Source organism: Ictidomys tridecemlineatus, chromosome 2 (assembly GCF_052094955.1).
Source record: "Ictidomys tridecemlineatus isolate mIctTri1 chromosome 2, mIctTri1.hap1, whole genome shotgun sequence".
In the NCBI taxonomy this organism is placed as follows: Eukaryota; Metazoa; Chordata; class Mammalia; order Rodentia; family Sciuridae; genus Ictidomys; species Ictidomys tridecemlineatus.
Genome location: NC_135478.1, coordinates 73,675,940 through 73,697,384, shown reverse-complemented (window position 1 = coordinate 73,697,384; position 21,445 = coordinate 73,675,940). Strand labels below are relative to the sequence as shown.

The 21,445-nt window shown below is 50.7% G+C and overlaps 1 protein-coding gene across 12 annotated transcripts in view; it reads right to left on the bottom strand.

Annotated features, from left to right (window-relative positions):
• Positions 1–21,445, bottom strand: part of Cabin1 (calcineurin binding protein 1) — a 140,569-nt gene that overhangs the window by 12,434 nt on the left and 106,690 nt on the right. For all 12 annotated transcript variants that reach the window (XM_078038883.1, XM_078038885.1, XM_078038878.1 and 9 more), the window contains 3 exons: positions 2,768–2,931; positions 1,710–1,806; positions 482–1,162 (listed from right to left, as the gene is read on the bottom strand). In XM_078038883.1, the coding sequence (XP_077895009.1) occupies positions 482–1,162; positions 1,710–1,806; positions 2,768–2,931 (942 nt within the window). The remainder of the gene's footprint in view (positions 1–481; positions 1,163–1,709; positions 1,807–2,767; positions 2,932–21,445) is intronic.

The window sequence follows — 21,445 nt, the reverse complement described above, 5'->3', positions numbered from 1 at the left end:
AACAAATCCCATCATTATGTACAACTACAATGTACCAATGAAGTATGAGGAAAAAAAAAGATAAGAGAAGGATGACACTTTCTCTGATCACATTCAGGGTACTTCAGTCACCCTTAGATGGTACCCACAGAAGCCTCAAAGGAACTGCCTCATAGTGATGGGACCAGGTGTCTGATCTTTGAGTGCTGGATTTGCAATGTGGTTTCATTTTACTTTAAGACTGAATTCAGACATTTTAAAGCTCATTATTTTTCTGACTCTAAATGTATTGCCTTATCATTGTAGAAAGTCTCAAAAACAAAATAAAACCAAATAAATCATACTAAAGGGAAAAAAAGCACACAGTTGGATGGGGTGAACAAGATACCTAATACCCACCCCAGAGGCAGGAAGGACCTGGTACATCTGGACCCCCAGGAATAAGCCTCCTGGAGGACAGAAGGCCAAGGGCAGGTTGGGGTGTGTGGATAGGCCCACCCACCTGCTTGATGAGCATGTAGGTCTCTGACATGATCCTTTCAATACGGCCTAAGTCATAGGCCACACCCTTCTGGCCCTGCTGCCACACACGGTAGGCATCCAGCAAGAGTGTCTTGCCAGACTCAGTATCCTCCAGAAGTTTCCTCTTGCGGCTGGGCCGTGGGGGTGGCTCCTCAGGATGGCTGACCCCCCTGGCTCCTGTGGCAGTGGTTGGGGAAGAGTTGGTAGTGGAGACTGGTGGGGCTGGTGTGAATGGAGAGGGCTGCTGGCGGGCACTGATGCTCAGTTCCTCCAGGGACAGCTCAGTGGGCCTGCTCTCAGGGCCCCGGTCCCTTGGGGGGCGACCCGGCAGCACAGCTGGTGTCCGCTCCAAGTCTGGGCGATGAATAACAGCCTCACCCGTGTCCATAGGCTCAGTAGGCCCTCCTCTGGGACTCTCCTTGTCCTTCTGTTCCTTGCCCTGGTCTGCACTGTCTCCTGCATCCATGGCCATGGACCGGTGGTTGAGTGGGCCAACTTTACACCCTGGCTCGGGACCTGGTCCTGAGCCCTCAGCCAAAAGGGCCTTCTTGGAGTGGGGGAGGCTCTCCTGGCCATCTTCAGGACTGGCCTTGTGTGAGACATCGGTGGTCATCCTGGCTCCAGGGAGGCTACAGGCCTTGGGCCCTGGGCGTTCTGACTCCTACAAGGAAACCAAAAATAAAACATTGGTAACTTGTACCTTTTGACAAAGTCCTCTCCTGTCAACCTTAGACTGCCCCATGACACTCCCAGGTAGCCAGATCAATGGAACTATTTATTTGCTACTCCCGAGTAACAAGACTGGCTCTAGCTGGGATGGCATTGCCTAGTCTTCTTGTCCCTTTGTGATGGGAGACACAGGGTGTTTTATAGGAAGGGACCTGCCTAGGGTCACCAAATGTGCTTGTTGCACAGCCAAGTCTCTTTAACCAGACTGGTACATGAGGCCAGGGTTTCTGGTGGCAAGGACACTTTCAGACCCAGATACCATCAAGCCCAGTCTAGCTTTACTAGGCATTGGTTCTAAAGAGGCAGTCCTGGCTCAGTTTCCAGCAGCCTCACCTGTTAAGTGGATCACTTAAACTCCTGGACCTTGGTTCACTCATCTGCAAAATGGGAGCAGTACTCTTCCTGCTTGGAGGGTGAAAAAGGAGGGCGTACACACATAGTTCACTGGTGGTGGTGGAGAAGGGTGATAGGTAACATACCTCTGCGAGCTCACTCAGTGTATCCTCCAGCACCTTCACAGTGAGAATGAAGGCCCGCTGTGCCAGAACCTGGCGGTCTGCATCTCGTAGATACTTCCTATGGTGACACAGGGTGATTAGAAAGGATGGGAGCATGTCAGATACCACACAGTGCTGCTAGGTAGTAACCCAGTGTCTAGTTCCTGCCCCAAGAATGTTTGTTTCTGTGTCCCACTTACTGAGGTCTGCTCCCCCAAGTTTCACCTGAGTCCCACCCTCCACACTCAACAGGTTTCTGACTTAGCCCCAGCTGGTTGCCCTGACCTTCTCGACTGGCCATGAACCCTGAAGGCAGGGCTATGATGGGCCAGTCCTGTGTACAGGCTTAGGGAGGGTGGGGGTGAAGGGATGAGCTTTAGTTCTTCTCCCTAAAGTTTGTCTCAAGGGTGCTCCAAGCCCCAGCTGGAGGCCCCTTTGAACTTGTGGCATGTTACCTGGGACCTTATAGGTGAATAAGACCATGAGAAGGTGAGGAGAGCAGCTAATGGAGGATGGTTGGCCTAGCTTAAGGCTTTATGACCAGGCCAGTCCACCTGTGAGCTCTATTTCTTGGGACCCCACACAACCCCTACATGCACCAGCTACTTCAGGTGCCCCTCTGTTCTGGCTGTTCCACCATTCTGGTTGAGGGATCCCTAGTCCCCATTGAAGACATGGTTCTCCTGTTGCACATTATTCCTGGACTTTACCTGGAGTACTACGGCTATGGTATGAATATCTGTTTTCCCCAGGACTTGACATCACCTCTGAGAGTCCCAGGCTAAGGGGAAATAGAGGGAAGGGAAACTAAGGTCAGTGGAGAGATCCTGTTTAGGCCCTGGAATGCTTGAGGGTGGGAGAGATATCCCTTAGGTTCTAGATACTGGGACAGAGAGTTCTTGAGGAGAAAAGGCTGGCTGAGACTCCCCAACAAGTAGGCTTCAGGGCCAAGTTGAGCAGGGCACAAAAGCCCTGGGTAGATGACTGACTCAGGGTAGCATGGTCACGGGCCAGGATGGGTATGTATGTGGCTCACTCACTTGCCCTGGTCTGGGGTCCGTTGCAGCATGGAGGACACCTTCAGCAGGGTGCTATGGTCCCGGAGCTGGGCCAGCACCTTAAGCAACAGCACAATGGAGCGGTTCATGTGCCAGGCGAAGCTGCCCGGCCGGTCAATCTCATCCACAGGGATCCGCCAGATGCCCTGTGGGATGGGCAGAGGTAGGCTGTGAGGAGGACTGCCATGGCTGAAGCCTCAGAGACACTCCTGCCTGAAACCTGCCATGGTGCCAAAGTCACACCATCCCATTAGGGACTCCTTGGCCCCTTCTTACCATCCAGAAGACAGAATTGTGGCCATTTCCATTTATTGCCTCCTCCTCATTGGTGGCAAATGACATGCATGCAGTTCTGCTACCTCTTTTGTATGACTATGTTGCATGGTTTACTGGGTTTCTCTTCTATGGTGGCACTCAGGTCACATGCACACCTCTCAGTACCAGTGTTGACTTAGATGTACAACCAGTACCTAGAGGTGAAACTACCAGGTTAAATGGGGACATGATGCTGGGTATGGTGGCACACGCCTATAATCCTAGCACCTCTAGAGGCTGAAGAAGGATTTCAACTTTGAGACCAGCCTTAGTAGCTTAGTGAGGGCCTCAGCAACTTTGTAAGACCCTGTCTCAAAATAAAAAGGACTAGGAATGTACTTCAGTGGTAAAGTACTACTGGGTTCAATTCCCAGAACCAAAACAAAACAATAGCAGCAACAAAAGGGGGACCATGGTGAAGCTCTGGTAGCTGCTGCCCCCAGATGACTCCAACACAGCCCTATCTTGCACACCTCCTTCCCTACAGTACCCAGAGAATCTTCACAGCTCCCATGATACCCAGGTCCCCTCCTCCCCTCTCCCTAACCCACTGCAGTATTGGATATATACTACCCACTGCCAGCTCCAGAATCTAGTCCCTTGCAGGTTCCTGGTGACCAACATGACATCTAACAACCACTTGGGGTTCAGTCAAGGTGTAGGGAAGGCATGAGTGACAGAGAAAGGGAATGATGAGTAAAAGAACGTTAAGGAGGCTGGTCACTAGCAGAGGACCTCAGAGGCCTGGAAGGAGCTGGCAGGCTCCCACATGGGTCCTTGTAGCCAAATAATGGAGATATTCCTGCCTGAATGGACTAAGGCTGCAAAAGACACTGCCTCCTCTTGCTCCTCCTGGGCATGGGGCCTGATCTATGTCAGGCTGCAGTATGGGGTTCTTGGGACCTCACTTATCATCCATGTGGACTACAGTGGTGTGCCCAGGTGGTACCCCTCTCAGGGCCCTATTCCTGTGGGTGCTCGCTGCCTATTTGTATGCCCATGCAGAGCTTGGGCCTACTCTGTTCCAGCAGTCCTGGAGGGAAGACAGGGCACCTCCAGCTTTGAGCTCTTTGGGTTCCAGTAGAGCTTAAAATCCACATCCCTCAGCACTTACACCTCCACACTGCACCACTAGGCAGAGAAATGAGCAGCCTGGCTCATAGCCTGTGACAAAAAGGGCCCACCAGATAGGCTAGGAGGCTATTTGGAGGCCACATTCTATCCACAGCAGTGCCCAACTAGGATGAAACCAGGGGGCTGAGGCCATCTACATCCAGTATGACAAACACCAATGGTGTGTCTTCCTCAGAAGTGTTTCTGTAGCAGCTGAAAAGCTACCACAAGGGAAGTATGTTGGATGCTTTTTAGGCAGCTGTAGCTGCTGGTTTGGGGAGGTGAGGACCCCAGGCCCTGGCAACCATCTGTTCCCAGAGCTGTGTAAGATCTAAATGAGACTGCAGTGGTCATGAAAGTGCTCTCCCTGTTACCTCCCAGGCCTAGCAGGAAGGGCCAGGGAAGGACCTAGCTCCCTGGGAAGCACTTTACCATAGTTTTACACAGCTACACTGTGGATGCTGGAGCTTGGAGATGTGGAGTAACTTTCCAAGAGCAGCTCAGGTTTGGCCCCTCAGCACATCCATGGCTCTAAGGAAAGGATTCCTTTGGGCCTACGGAGGGAATCTTGGACCACCTGTACCAGCCTCAACTGCACTGGTTGGGAGAGGGAAGAAACCCAGGGATACAAATTGCATTGGAGAACAGGGTATGACTTGGAGGGGAATGTGAGTGATATGCCCTGCACAAATGAGAGGGTTCAGAATGATCCTGGAGAAATCCCTCTTGCACTTTCTGTGCTGAGCTTAGCTTACTCTTACCCAGAACTAAAGTCAGACCCTTTCAGACTCCAGGGCCCTGACAAACCTGGCAGAGCAGCTGTGGATAGGAGAAGGTCCAGCCCTCATATGAGGTGAGGATGAATAAAAGAACAGCATGTGTTTTCCTCAATTGTGTTCTGGGGTGTGGGGATGTAATGAGGGAGACTGACTTTCCCAACACCATGAGTCTCCACACTAGTAGCTCTGGTGCCAGGGCACAGGCAGGTTGAGAGAGGAAAAAAGACAGGAGTTGTGAGGGCCTCAAAGGCTCCCAGGCACTTAGGCCTAGAAAGACTGAGGGTGCTTGAGCCCTACTGCCTTTCTACCCTCCATACTATAAGTTTGATGCCCGTCAGATGCACATCTGAAAGGCTAACCACCTCTCAAAGTAGCCCATTTCATCTTAATTAGCAGGAAAGGTCTTTTTCCTATGGTGCAAGAACCCCAGAATCATGCTCTAAGGGTTGAAATTATGCCCATTGGCTTTTTAAAACCTCCTTTCTCAACTCCCTTACCAAGCCCTCAGCCCCTCTGGCCTGACACAAGCCAGGAATTCTATGCCTGGGAGCTTCTGCTTACACCTTTTTACCTCCTTTGCCTAATCAATTTTTGTGTCTTCCCAGGTCCAGCTGTGATGTCACCTTCTCTCCAAAGCCCTTCTGGCATGCTGCCCTCCTCTGACTCTCACAGAGACAACTTAAGGTCAGCCCCTCAGATAGCTGAGGGTTGTTTTAGGCTGGTAGTGTATCTTGACCAAGAGTGGGTCTGCTTTGGTTCTGGGTCCCCAGGGCCCTGACAAACCTGGCAGACCAGGTAAGGCAGCCAGTTTGAGAAGGCTTTCTGCCTCCTAGAGAGTAGACATGGACTCTGTTGAAGCCTCCATCTGGAGAATCATAGTTCCCTAATCTCCTTCTTTGTCCTTTACCCTGTAAATGTTCATGTTCAACTGTTTAGGAAAGGTGGGAGATAATTCTCATGGAAAAGAGAATGCTCTTCAGAACTCTTAAGTATGCAGAGGTGCCCCATGCTGGGGACAGGGATAGGGCTGCAGGGAAGATGAATGGTGCCCCATCACCAAAAGGCAATCACTGCAAGGCAGCAACAGTTGATTAAGCCAGGTGACAAACAGCTCACCTCTCCCCCACAGGAGAAAAGGGGCCAAGAAGGTGCTACCTAAGATAACCACACCTGGCCCTCTGAAGACAGAGAAGCACATAGAAGTTCAGAGAAGGATTTCAAACTCTCGTTCCCAAGTTCAAGGATCGAAGACACAGGGTATTTATCTGTGTGTATGTGTGTGTGTCAGGGGGGTCTTCTAAAATGAGCCAATGAGGATGTAAGAAAAAAAAACCTCCTGGAGGGCCCATGAGGTCACCTAAAGTGGGCTACCTGGTACTGTGAATGCATCTAAAACTGCATGGAGACTGGATGTTGGTATACCCTCATAACTTTTTGGGGACAAGAGCTGTCTTCTGTTTATTGAAGTGAGACAATGTCCCAGGAGACAGGTTTGAGCCCCAGGTTCATCCAAAGCCTCATCTGGAACATCTGGAATGTCCACAGGTTCTGTTTCAGAGGGACCTGGGCAATGTTGGCCAAGCGGCACACCCAACCTCTTGCCTCCCCTGTCCCTTGCCAGCTGATGCTGGGCTTCCATCCTTAGCAACTGACCTCTCTGGCCCAGGTACTCACTCTGCTAGGGGGCTGAGGGATGAATGAGGCAGCTTCTCTCTCAGGACCTGCTGGTTTGGGGTAGAGTGAAAGGAAAGGGTAGGGCAATAAGGGTAGGGCAGGGAAGGACTCGACCCCTCTGATGGCCACAGAAAGGTGGCATAGTAGATAGATGGCAGGTGATGGCAACAGAAGCACATTCAATGTAATGGGAAAGAGAAACCTACATAGGCTGGGTCTGTCAGGAGTAGAAACCCACGTGGGCAGAAAGCCCTCTCTGAGTCTCTGTCATTGAGCAGCAGTGTATAACCACCTCCTGGAGTACCCAAACATTGACAAACACTCCTGTGTGGACAGGTCTAGTTTGCACTGCACATTCCAGAACAAGATTTAGATCCCTATCTTCCTTCTGTTTCCTTCCATGACATAACACCGCTCATCATGGAAAGAACAGAAGATGAAACGAATCAGGTAGTGAATCCATGAAAAAACAGAAGGGAACTATGGAGGTTCCTGTCTGTCTGTTGCCACTGAATGTCCCCAAACCAGTCCTTAGAGACTTGAAACACAACATTTTGCACTTGCACACACTTGTTTCATTTCGGTTTCTTGCTTATTCTTTCCTGATAACATTGGTGCTGAAGAACATACTTCCTATGCCGAGTCTGGCTGGCTCAAGAGCCCTTGTTCATTCATTCACCTTTTATTCATGCACATGGCACAGCGTGGGACTCCTCAATCTGTTTACCAGGCAATGAGTACCATCCTCTCCTAGGGATTTGTTCCTTCCCACTCCCAGGGCTGGACCTTTTTGCTGCTCTGCCCACCTCAGCAGCTATAGTGAAATAACAAGCAAGTGAGTCCAAGATCCCAGTCAGGCCTTCCTTTCCAGCAGGAGCCCCAGGGAGAACATCCCCTCCTTTCCTTAGCATGGGGCTGTGTGCAGATGGAAGTAAACCCCACCTCAGCCCAGAGACGGTTTCTTATAGTCATGAGAATGGACTTCAGGGTCACTTGGACTGAAGAAATAGAGCCACCAGGCAGAGATAACAGGGAGAAGAGCAAGCCAACAACTCTGCTTCCTGGATGAGCCAAGAAGATTTGAGCTTCTGTGTTTGTAGCTCCAGGGTGGCCTGGACAAAGCCTTACTCCATGGGGACAGGAGGAGCCACAGTAGACCTCTCCTTATACTGCCCTTCTCATACCCTGCCTGTGAAGGGCTATGAAGAACCTCAGAGAGAGCCACAGTGTTACAGAGGTCCTCCCAGTTTGAAGACAGGAGTCCAGTAGGAGATGGCATCTACTTTGCCCTGTTTTCCTCACTACTGCCCCATATGAGGTGGTGGGAGGCTAGGTGGAGGTCCCTGCTGAAAGGTGTGTGGGGGACATGCCAGCAGGTGAGTGGAGGAAGAGCTAAGTTGGGGCCTGATGAGAAGGGCTGTGGACAGCAGTGCCAGAAAGGAGGCCCGGCTGAGAGCAGATAGAGACCAGCAATGGGGTGCTGACACCCCCTAGAATCTGAAGGACAGGCCAGAACAGAATCACAGATTTGAGAGAGCCACAGGCAGGAAGGAGTCAGAAGCTCCCCTGCCAGTTCTCCCTAAGTCCTCTGCCTAGCTACCTTCCAGCCTGTGCTGGTGCCCATGAATGTTCTGTCCACTCACAAAGGGGCTGAAAAGTTTATGTATTGGGGAATTGGGCAGGGGGGTGGAGCCAGGAGAGCAGTTTGATTTCTGCTCATGGCAATCTTATTGACTGACACAGTAGGGAGATGAAAGACAGAAGTGGCTCCTGCAGGTATGGAAAACTGTTTCTGGACCATCTAGCCAAGACTGTGCCTGAGTTTGTGGCTCATGATGTCTCCTGCACACTGTTATCCAAAAGAACTTATTCCTGGAAGGGTATAGATGTTCTACCACTATGCTATATCTCCAGACTTTTTTGTTTTGAGACAGAATCCTGCTAAGTTGTGGAGGTTAGCCTCAAACTTAGGATACTCCTGCCTCAGCTTCCTGTGTTTTTCGTATCACAGGTGTGTACCACAGTGCCTGGCCAGGTTCCTCTTTCCCTGGATTCCGGAAGCTGGCCAGCCCACACTTCCCTAAAGGCCTTGGAAGAGCTCACCCATGCATACTCCTGGGTCCTAGGGTCTGCATACCAGTGAGGCCACTGAACACAGCCATTTACTCAACCTAGAGCCACCTCTGAACCTAGCACCTGAAAGCCACAGATTCAAATACAGATCTGGTTCTCTCAGTAAACCCCATGGCCCTCTAATGGGCCACTGCTTAGGCTACTTTTGACAGTATAGCCCAAGGCTATACTGGGCCTCCTAGGCCAAGGGTTCCTACCTCTGTTATCTTAGCAGGCCCTGCCTTTCAGTTACAGATCCTGCTATATCCTCCTCTAAGGATACAGGGAAAAGCCTCCCCAGGAACACAAGTGCCCTTGGAAGTCAGAGGAGGAAAGAACAGCAGGCAAGGGTGTGCCCATTCAGAAATTCACTAGGTCCAAGGTTTGTTGCAGAGCAGATGAAGTTTGGGGATGGGATTAGGAGGGGACTCAAGAGATTCATCCTACACTTATACTAGCAGGGACAGTCTGAGTGTGTGATCAACCCAGCCCTTGTATTCCAGAGAGGGAAAATGAGTTCAGTGTCCTCCACTAGCACCACAGGTACCTCTGAGGGTCATATTTAAGTCCCTTTAGGCTCTGTTGTGGGAAATGGCTTCCAGCCTTGGTCCTCCCAGAGCTCAGTTGGCCTCTTCCAGCTCCCTCTTGTTGTCACACCCACAGGACTCAGATTGACCTCTTCCCCTGATCTGCCAGTCCCAGGGCCATGCCCACATGGGATGCCAGGCAAGTTTCAGGCAAAAGAGAAAATATCCACACCTGGGAATGCTGAGAAAGGTTATAAAGAAACCACATGGGTGCCACACAGAGGTATTTAGGAGGGAAAAGCAATGAAGTGCCAGCATCACTCTGGGGAGTCCCAGGGTACTACCTAACAAGACAGTAAGTGGGAAGGTGGGTGAGTGGGAGTGAATAGCCCCTTCATCTTCCCTTCTCTAGCTCACTCAAGCTCGCCATCTCAAGCAGCCTGAGTTTGTTTGGAGCCTTCTTGGGCTGGCCCTGTTCAGGCTGTCTACAGGAACTGTCTCTGGCTCTTTTTTTTTTTTTTCTCCTTTTGTTCTGGGAATCAACCCAGGGATGCTCTGCCATTGAACTACATCGCTAGCCCTTTTTATTTTGACACAGTGTCTTGCTAAGCTGTGGAGATTGGCCTTGAACTTGTGATCCTCCTGCCTCAGCCTCCCTAGTTGCTGGGATTACAGGCATGTGCCAGCATATGTCGCTGTCCCTAGCTCTTGACATCAGCAGCTAATTTCAAAGGCCTGTGCCCTGGACAGAATAGCATCCCTGTTCTTGAAACTGAACTCTAGGTTGCTCTCTGAATGCTGGACTGCTCAAGGGTGGGAGGGCTGGTAGGCAGGCAATAAGATGGCATCACTTTTGCTTACAATAGCCTTCCGAACAGACCTGCTCTCCTGAGGAGCTCATAACCTGTGAGGTGAGATGAATTCTCAGGGAACTCCTTAAGTCTACCTGTATGAGTGAGGAAAGGAAAATCAGGACAGCTATCTAATGGGCCTGCCTGTAGACTGTCTTGAAAAGGAAAGTTTTGTTTTTTTTTAGAGAGAGAGAGAGAGAGAGAGAGAGAGAATTTTTAAAATATATATATATATTTTAGTTTTTCGGCGGACACAACATTTTTGTTTGTATGTGGTACTGAGGATCGAACCTGGGCCACACGCATGCCAGGCGAGTGTGCTACCGCTTGAGCCACATTCCCAGCCCCGAGAAGGAAAGTTTTAGGTAAAAGTCATAAAGCCTAGACTCCAAGTCCTTTCAACTTTGGTGCAAACCTCAGGTGGCTTTCAGTGAGTCCCAAGAGGGCAGGGAGAACATCTTGTCCCCCAGAGTCATATCTGGGCTAGCCCTAGGCAGGCTCTGGGAATTAATGCAACAGACAAACCCCTTTCAGGGTGTGGAGGAGGTCCAATTCCCCAGACAGCCAAGATGCAGGGAAAGGAGAGAGGCTGACAGAAGGAGTAGTGGGCCAAGAAAGCAAAGACTCTGAGGGCTTATCAGGGAAAACCAGACAAAGCAGGAGCAGGAGCTAGAGAAAGAGCCTCCACAGAACAGTTAGAAAATGGGCAGCTGAGCATACAATGATGACTCTTTTTAGTCAGCTCCACCACCCAGCATATCCTAAGCACAGGGGGCATGTAATGTTTATCTAGATTCTTTAACTCAGTAAATAGAGCATACATATTTTCCTACATTGTCAAAAATATCTCATTTAAAATGACCATAGTGTTGGGTGTGGTGGCACACACCTGTAATCCAAGTGGCTTGGGAGGCTGAGGCAGGAGGATCCCGAGTTCAAAGCCAGCCTCAGAAACAGCTAAATGTTAAACAACTCAGTGAGACCCTGTCTCTAAATAAAATACAAAATAGGGCTGGGTATGTAGTTCAGTGGTTGAGTGCCCCTGAGTCCAATCCCTGGTCCTTACTTGCCCCCCCAAAACGACCACAAGCGGGTGTGGTGGTGCACACTTATAATCCCAGTGACTGAGGAAGTTCAGATAGGAGGATTGAAAGTTCAAGGCCAGCTTTAGCAACATAGCAAGGCCCTAAGCAACTTAGTGGGGCCTAAGCAACATACTGAGACCCTGTCACAAAATAAAAAGGGCTGGGGATATAGCTCAGTGGTTAAGTGCTCCTAAGTTAAATCTGCAGTACTAAAAAGTAAAATAAAATAATCACAGAGCCAGTGACTCAGGAGGCTGAGATGGGAGGATGGCAAGTTTGAGGTCAGCCTGGGTAATTTAGTGAGACCCTGTTTCAAAATAAATTAAAAAGGGCTGTGGGTGTAGCTCACATTATTATTATTTTTATGGAACACCCTTGGGTTCAATCCCCAGTACCATAAAAATAATAAAATAACCACACAACACTAAACCCAAAAAGAAGTGGGTTATTGGTGGGTAACTGGGTCAGAGTGTCCAGAATTATTATGAAGAATGCTGGGCTGAACATTCTTATCTATGAAGCTCTCCTCCCTCTACATGGGATGGCTTGCCCTCAGGGACCAAGAGAGAAGGCACCAAGCAGCAGGCTGGACTCTTGGAGGTGATGCTTGGGTGGCTGAAGTCACACAGTGGGGGAATTTACAAAGGAAGACCAGTAATCAAGGCTTCCCAGAGCAGCACTTTTCCAACAGCTTTGTTCACAGAAAACACCACTGTGAGTAACCAGGGGAGAGCCTATTCTCCTGACTGAGGGATTCCTACAGCACCCCCCCACCCATATGGATACAGTGGTGACTCAATGCTAAGAACAGGGAGAAGGAGGGGGAGCTTACTGGCATCCTATTCCAAGGAGCAGCAGGCACAGGGATAAGGAAAGGCTGCTTCTAGCTAAGGACGAGATGCCTAGTGGTGGCTGGTGCTAAAGAGAGTGATGGAGCCTACCAGCAGGGTGGGGTTCTGGGACAGGAGATCAAGGGCCTTCCCCTATCCCCCAGAGAAGCACAAAACTTTCTGTGGGCTCCAGGACAGCCTCAGAGTTATAGCCTGACACCTAGCTGAGCCAGGAATGTGAAAGAATCTGGACTGTAGGCCCTGAGGTCAGAAGCACTTGTAAGGAAAATACCTGAAAATCCTCTAAAGTTTAGAGACACACCTGTCACTCAAAGACTCATACAAACCACCCAAATAAGACTACCTGGAGAGAGAGGAGCAGGTAGGGTATGGAAGGATATTTCAGTGCCAGTGAGCCCCAGGAGTTGATTTCATCTTCTGGGGTCAACAATTCACAGGGTGCCTGCCCAGCTTCTTCAACACATGATTTCACTTACACCCCCACTGTGGGAGAGGAGACTAGTTCCAGGGCAGGCAGGCAGCCAGCAGGGAGCTGAGACCAGAACAGCACTCAGCCCACTAGGTTCTTATACTCCACCCCACTTGCCCCCAAGTAAGGACAGCATCAAGAACAGAGCCAGGCCAGGATCCTATATCCCCCTGCCTGTTCCTCTGCAACCCTCATTCTCAGGAGACCAGGCATTTTGGGCCAGGACTGTTTCTAGGCTGGCAACTCTCCAGCCTTTGATGCCCTGAGGAGTTAGGGGCCCTCCCCCTCCTGAAGGCCAGGTTGAACACCACTGGGTGCAAGAAGTTCCCATAGCTTTTACCCCAAAGTCATCTGGGAGCCTCTCTAGCTGCAGGGCTGTGCAGAAGCCACCAGGCCGGCTCCCTCCCACCCCCAAGACGGTCTTCGGTCTTCATTGTCAAGTTTGGGCTACAGAGGGCAAGGAATTCCCAGTGTCATTACAGGTAATAAGACCAGAACCCACACAGGCAGGGCCTGGGGAAGGCTGCAATTCGCCCGCAGCTGGCATCCACCGTTTCCAGCCTCCTCTGCCAAAGGAGACAACGCGCACTAGGTTTTTCCTCCCCTCCCCCTCCCGGGAAAAGCAGAAACGACAACCAACCAAGTGCCAGTATGTAGGGGAGAGCCCAGGGGCCAACTCTCGTGGCCAGCCTTGCCTTCCACATGGGTACCTTCATCCCACGCCCAGGCCCAACCCAGGCTCACGCGATCCCTACCTCCAACCCTACCCTTCCCACCAAAGTGAGTGCTGAGGGTCAAGGACCCGGTTTAGCCCAGAGCTTTGAGCCCGCTGGCTCTCACTTTTGAAAAACCGCTGGCACCATCTTCCCGCCCCCGCACAGCAGCTATTTTTAACTAGGGAGGCACCGCGGCTGGGTGTTGCTGCCCACCCAGCCGGGCGGCCAGCTCACCATCCCCGGGAGCAGCACCGCGCAGCTTCTCGCGCGGTGCTTCTCATCGGTGTCTCTGCCGCCAAGTTGCTCCAGCTAGTGGCTTTCGCTTTCGCGCGGTGTAGCGCAGCACACACCCCCGCGCGCGTCGGCTCACTGCCCTGGGCTTGGTCCGGTTGGGCTTGCAAGGGGCTCCCTGCATGGGCGCGTGTGCTGGCTCCAGTGGCGCTTGCCACCCCCGTGTGCCACCGCCTAGGCCGGCGTGGCAGCCCACCTGACGCTGAGCAGAGCGCCAGCTCAGCTTAGGCGTGGGGGTACCGCACCCCACTGCAGGCCCACTTCCTCCGCGGGGTGTCAGGGAAACCACAGCGCGCGGGCTTCCTGCTGCGACAGGGGCGGGAAGGCTGGGGGCGGACGCAGGGGCCCACCCAGGGAGGACTGAGTAAAAGAAACACAGAAAAGCGGAAAGCGAAGCAGGCAGAAAAAGCGAGGTAGTCCTGTGGCCCTGGTCCCAGCCCCCGCCCTCAGCCGAGGGCAAGTTCCTACCCGCCGGCTCCGCCGTGGCATCTGTGCAGGAGAGCTAAAGCAGGCGCCGGGCCATGGCCGCGGAGGCTCGCTTGCTTGCTCTCGGCGGGCCAGGGTGGGGCGGGCAGAACCGGACAGGGCGCCGGCGCTCTCCTGGAAGCTGGCCCAGCAGTGCAACTGACTTTGGCTGGCCAATCCTGGCAGGGTCCATGGCCCGCCGCGGGTGCGTTGGTGGTAAACTGCTGCTGATCCGACACAGGGTGATGTGGGTGCAACCCTCAGCACGGGAAGCTGTGGGGCTGGGCGGCCCCAGGCTGGGCAGAGTAGGGGCGGCAGGGATGGCAGCGGCCAACTGAATGCCTGGGTTGTCCTCTACCCTCTTGTAGTACCTATGTGAATGGCGCCCCCTGGAGTTGTGCCACACAGTGCTCTGTGGTAGGCAGAAGTGTAGGTATATGGGACACCTGTAGGTGTGTGGGACACTCAAGAACTTGAGTGAAGACTTTTGAAGCAACACCCTCAAGGGGTAGGAGAGCAGAACAGAGATGTTATGATGAGTCCACCAGTGGGCTTTACTGCTGGAAGTGGCCTGGGTTCATTTTCCAGCTGGGTTAGAGAAAGGGCTGGGCCAGGTAGGCCTCAGGACCTGTGAGCCACTACATTCCAAGAATAGCAGTACCTTTCTCCCTAGCACATGACTAGCTTTGCAGACTTCAGGGAGAATAGTGACTGTGACAGAGGAGGAAAGGACTCAGAAGGAAAAGGCCTTACTCCAGAGCACATGGCCAAACCCCTGCTATCTATAGCCTCAAAGAGTCTTCCTCCCTGATTTCTTTCCAGTGAGGTAGGCTGCACTGGAATTGTCCAACTGCTGGCTGCTGCTTCTATCCTCACTGAAGAAAGAACAAGGAAAGGTGGGAATGGACCATCATTGATGGTCTAATTGGAGAGATGCTGTACCCTCCACAAGCTTCTCTTACCACTTGAGTGCAAGGAGCTCCCACTTCCCTCCCTAGATCACCAAGGGCCTTGAATCCACCTGGCCCAGTGATATCCCCTCTTTGAGCTGGCCAGTCTCCTACTCTTAGCTTGGTTCCTGCCCACCAGCATTTCTAAGCTTACCATGAGTCCTTTCCAGGTGCCTCCTGTCCAAATCAGCCTAGGTCCAACCTGTCCCTTCAGCCTGAAAAATGCAGTACTTTTTGCCAATGGAGGATAATTTCTTTGTCAGGCAATGTGCTTGCTACTGGGGACATGAAAGATGCATGCCTGGGCTCCTAGAAGTCACTTATTTGCAGGGAGACATACCTGGCACAAGCCACTCCTAGGCTATAGAGAAGGACAAAGGGCTTCTTTAATATCCCAGTTGGATATTAAAGAGTTCTGAATCCACATGTCAGTCACACCACTAAAGCCTCTCACCATCCACATTGATAGACACAACACACATGTGAACAGGTTGAGAGAGTCTGAGTGCTTCATGCAGTTACATAGCAAGAAGTGTCTAGGATGGTTGAGATCCATTACCCAGGTCTGGACAGCTCCAGTTGGGTCATTCCTCTCAGTTGTCCCCAGTTACTCGAACAGGCATGAAAACCAGGTGCCAAAGTAATGCTTGCACCTTGCAAGCTCATGACCTCACTTCATACCTTATCTACTTCCTGTAAGATCAAGTCAGACTGAAGGAAGCTGAGAACACGTGCTCATCATCCCCAGGCCAGAGAGAAGCTGTTATCAGTGTCAAGTGTTTAGTCCTTGCACTTTCAGGCCCACCACCAGTAGCACTCAGCTCTCCAGAGCATGTGTGCTCTCCCATACAGTCTGGGAGTAGGTCCATAGGCACATTCTCACATGCACAGTGGTGAAGGAGCCTGACAGCACCCCCACATCTGCCAGTACAGATGAATACACTGAGATTTACTGATAAATACACCCAGGGGTAGGGATTTGGGCAGCCCAAGGTTCCAGTATCTGGCTGTCACAGCAAGAGGAAGGCCTACAGTGATTGAGGGGAGCTCAGGGATTCTATGCTAGGCTCCCATTAAGCAAAGCCTCTGAGGAGACAGCTTTGTAGACTCTGGCCTCTTTGGACGTAGTACTCTACCACATAGTGTCCTGCACTCTGAGCCCTGGTTTACAGCCTTCTCCAGAGCCCCAACGCAGGCATATCATCTCTAGATGACAGGTAAGAATACTTAGGCCAAGGGCAGGGAGGTTCCTCACAAGATGAGGGTCACCCTCCTTGTCTCTCCACAGGGGGAAGTGCCCAAGTCCATACTAGAGCCTCCTGGGGCTTCGTGTGAGAGTACTATGACAGTTACAGGCGGTGTTGGATCCTTGAGAATGCCTTCTCCCCTGTCTGTCTGACAATCTGGTCAATTGCAAAGTTAGCATAAGCTTTCAGGAGTGTTCTGAACCACTGTGGATTGGCAGAAAACCCCTCTCCTAGGCCCATAATACTATGAGATCCACAGAATAGTATACCCAGGTGCCTAGGCTGAGAGTTGGGAGTGGTGCTCACATTGACCTCAGGGAATGAAGCTGAGTGAAGTGGGATCCCAGCCAATTGGAGTACTCCCTCTATGGCTATGCCTGAGCATGGGTATCTCCTGTCTCCCAGGAGAGGGACTTCTCATCTACTATAGCCACTGGAGGCCAACCTTTCTGTCAAAGGCACATTACCTCATAGGGTACCCCATTCCCCTGAGGCAAGGCCAGGTTCACTCTCCACCAGGCCCTGGCCCTGGCCCTGAGCTCAGGTGTAGCCTGCAGTCAAGGCTCTCCATTCCTACTCTGAGTATGGCTAAGCAGATCCCTCCCTGGAAATAAAGCTTGGAGCTAAGCTGATGGTAGCCCATTACTGATGGATGCTCCTATTGACCCAGATGCTGGGTTGTCTCCCCAGCAGTCCAGACGGGACCCTCATTTGCTTGGGCTTGTTGAACGTGTTTCTGTGAATTGAGAGGGTGGTATTTGGGAGACTACAGAATCTGTGTCCAGCCAGTAACAAGCTGAATCCGCAGGAATATTCCATGGGGAACTTCCATAAGGCTACCTGCTCTGACCTAAATTATACATATATTAACAATCAGCATTTCAAAACTTTTTATTTTTTGATACCGGGGATTGAACCTAGGGGTATTTTACCACTGAGCTACATCCCCAGTGGCACCACCAAAATTGTTTTAAAAACAATTTTGAGACAGGGTTTCACTAAGTTGCTTAGTCTTGTTAAGTTGCTGAGGCTGGCCTTGAATTTGTGAACTTTTTGTCTCAGCCTCCAGAATTGCTGGGATTACAGGAGTGCACCACCACATCCATCCAAAACTGTTTTTTAATCAAGTGAATTTCTGCAATGCTTTCAGGGAGCCTCCCCAATTGGCCCCAAATCATCTTACCTTCTTCACTGACTCCAGTAAGCCCTATCACCTGTATTCCTTTAACCACCTAGTCCTTTCCCTACCCCATGTCCCCTAAACACAATGGTCAGGCTGGGGATGTGGCTCAAGCGGTAGCGCGCTCGCCTGGCATGCGTGCGGCCCGGGTTCGATCCTCAGCACCACATACCAACAAAGATGTTGTGTCCACCGAGAACTAAAAAATAAATATTAAAAATTCTCTCTCTCTCTCTCCTCTCTCATTCTCTCTTTAAAAAAAAAAATAACAAACAAAAAAAACCACAATGGTCCCTGTTGCTGTGTATGGTGTCCCAAGCAGGTGCTATGGTCCACAGCAGTAATGTATTTTTGCTGAGCATTTTCATGTGATCCTTTCCAGGAAGGAGTTGAGCCTTATAAACACTGATTAGCTTTCTCAAAGCCACCCAGTGGTATGGGGTGGAACCAGATGTGGAGAAGAGCCTGGAGGTGACTGGGGTGTTCCACCCAAGATCAGAGACAGGACAGGATACTACAGAAGCACAGAGGCCCCATGTGTAAGGGACTCCTTGGCTTGCTCCTGGGCAGTGCCTGGCCCCCAGGCACTTGTGGGCCCAGTCCATTACCACAGTAACCAGGAAAGGGCTTCAGTATTTCAAACTCAAGTTTCTCAGAAGCAACAAGCAACATGGTCAAACTTTCCAAATAGGAAAAGCGGGGTGGGGGTGGGGGGCGAAAAAAGGGTGATAGAGATTAACTTTTTAGACTGAAGCCTTTCTACAAAGGAGACATAGCTACTGAGCTAAGGACAGCAGGAAGAGTAGGTGCTGGCTGGGACTCTGGAGGCAAGGAAGAGAGGAAGCTCACAGCTCTGGCTTACATCTTTCCTGATCAGGAGCCTGGGCCAGTGGGAATGTGGCCTGAGAGGGTGGGGTCTGGCTCTTCCTGTCTCTGCTGGAGCAGTTACCCTCTCATCTGTTTTCCATTGGGTTTGTGAGAAAGGTTTCTTTTAGAAAAAGGGCTGGAAAACCACTGACCTCATTCAACTGGTCCACCTTTGGAGATGGAGAAACTGAGGTCAAAGGGGCCAGGACCAGAAAGTCAACAATAGAACTAAACCAAGGGCAGAGTGGCATTCTTCCCCAAGAGTGGGTACACTGTGAAGATCTGAGGATTATGTTGGACTTGGCCCAGATGTTCTGTTCTTCTGGGTCCTTCCTGCCTTCCACAAGCCCTGGCCACACTCACAGAGGCTCCTGGCTCAAGAACCCCACTCAGGGCAACCCCAGTGACATGCATAGTAAAGGATAGGAGCCCTCAGGCCAGAATGTGCTCTTTAACCCTGGGGCTTGAGGGCTAGCCAGAGTCCCTAGAAAGATGTGAGCCATACTAGACTTTGCTGCCATAAGAATCTATCATAAGGACACAATAGCATTTATTTATTTATTTATTTATTTTCTGTGGTGCTGAGGATTGAACCCAGTGCCTCACACATGCTAGGCAAGCCAATGTTGACCTGGGGACTAAATGAACAAAGCAAAACCTGCTATCTCTTTCTTGTCCCTTCTCAACAAAGTGTTGTCATTGTTTTTTTTCCTTTGTGATACTGGGAATTTAAATCACACAAGGGGTGCTCTATCACTGAGCTACACCCCCAGCCCTTTTTAATTTCTATTTTAAGACAGGGTCTCAATAAATTGTCAGTGCTAGCCTCAAACTTGTGATCCTCCTGAGTCTCTCAAGTCACTGGGATTACAGGCATGTGTCACTATGCCTGGCTAAAAGGACACATTCTTACAGTAACCCTCTCTTCTTTCTAGCTTAGAGATAAGAGCTTTCTGTCTCTGACCCCTTAGTGGCCATAGATCTCCCCCAATCTCTCTGCCTTTTCCCACGCCACCCTGAGCCTGAGAGGGCTGCCTATCTTGCTCCATTTTCCAGCCTTGCTGAGGGCACTACAACTTAGCCCAGAAGTTATCTTCCCTGATGCCATCTGCAGCTAGGTGCTGCCCTGTTAGGCAGTAGGCCTAGGCCTAGAGCAGTTTCTTGGGAGAACAAAGCATGTAGGATGTAAGGCTTTTCCCAAGCTCAGCCCATCATCCACGCCTCAGAAAGACATGGCAGGAAGAGCAAACCTCTAAAAAATAACTTACAGTGGTAAAAACAAGTCTACACTGAAAAATATTCTTCTCTTCAGGAATGTTAAACAGTGAGCTCTTTAGTGAACATACAGAGTGGAGCAGCTGGGGGCGGAGGGGACCAGAGCTAAGGTCAGAACTGGATGTATACACAAACATTGCAGTTCTTCTGGGGGGGGAAATAACAGTGCTCCAGAGAGGCTGCGCAAAAACTCTGGCATGGAAGCTGGACCACAGGATATGGGTCTCCAATCCTGGGCTCTAGTCCAGGCTCTGCCACTCACAGGCTGTGTGACCTTAGCAAGTCATGGCTGCCTCATCTGTAGGGGATCCTGAACTCCCTTTTCAGGGCTATCCTAAGGACTTGGTGATGAGACCATAAAAGAGATGGATTCCCTCTGACCAAACATCTTGACCTCACCACAATTCTGAATCTACATCTAGAGGTGAAAAGTGTTTCCAGAAAAGAATGTACACCAGGGGATGATAGTCTAACATTTGGTTTCTTTCTTTCTTCCTTTCTTTCTCTCTCTCTCTTTCTCTTTTTCTTTCATAAATCATAGCCATGAACACAGGCAGTCTGGCTTGGCAAGACTTCTAACTGGTGCTGTATCCTATTAAGGCAGGGGCCTGGGCATCTTGTGTCCATGGCTTTGCCCGCTCCTTGTCCCTGCAACCCTACTGTGTTTCCTTTTGCTGGCCCTCAGGCAAAGAGTCATGGAAATTTCTCAGGGGAATTACATCTGATGCCTCTGGGGCTTGCCCCCTCCCCGGATACAAAGGCAGGGATGACAAGGAGGCCTTTAACACTTGCTCCAGGCTGGACCTGGGGCTGAGAAAGCCCAAAGCCGTTAAGTTTTACTCAGTCTACAGAGTTAAGGAAATAGGAAGAAAGGAAGGGTGGGGGGATAAGCTCAGTGTGCTAACTCTTAAGATTCCTAAAAACGGGACCTTTTTTCCCCTGGAGAACTTGAAGTGTTTCTTTTGTTTACTCTGCTTGTACAATTGGCCCATGGATCATCTCAGCAATGCTAAAAATAGTGCTATTGCAGCAATTCCTATTACAGCCAAGAAGCTCGTATTTCCTCAATTTAAACTTTTCCCCTGCTTTTTTTTTTTGTCCTCTGATTACCACTGTGATGGGATTAGGCTTCCTTTGACCCCACAGCAGTAATGGCTCTGCTGTATACCTTGGGTCATCTTCATGATGAAGAGTCAGCTCAGTGAATCTAGGTGACCTTTCAGAGTCACAGCCACCAAGGGTGGGCCCTAGGAGCAAAAGCCTCACAGGATTCCTGACCAGCCAAGGATGGTATTTCCACAGCCATTGGTGACTGTGGACGAAGAGAAAAAGCCATAACCAATCCCAGATCATTATTTTGAGAAACAAATGATGCTGGAACTTTAGGAAATGAAGGTACTCTGGGACAATAAGCAGCATCCTCCCAACACAGTCTCATGCGGCATTGAGGACATTGCTTACCTCTTAGTGGCATCCTGGTGTGAGCATCCTGGTATGCTGTCCACTGGAGGACAGGAACATCCTTGCACTCAGACCCAGGGCCTACTAGGCTCTTGGGCCCACTTCTTTTTATACTCCCTGTCATTACTGCCCTGTCCCTTATCCTGTCAGTTCATGGGTGTTCAAGGTCCTTCTTGCCCATCTCTGGAGCTGTTCACTGGCCACCATTCCTACTGCCACTGATTTCGTTCAGAATATCTGAACCTCAGGCACTAACCTCAGATTCTTTCATCTGTAAGGCAGGAAGGCTGTGAAGATTTAATGAGCTATGGTGAGTACAAGACCTGAGGATGGGTGTCTACACTCATGGCAGCATCTACCCAACCATCCATGTGTACACCCTGTAACTCTTCAAGACCCTTACTGGTGTGTACCCACCTGTGCCTCACGTTA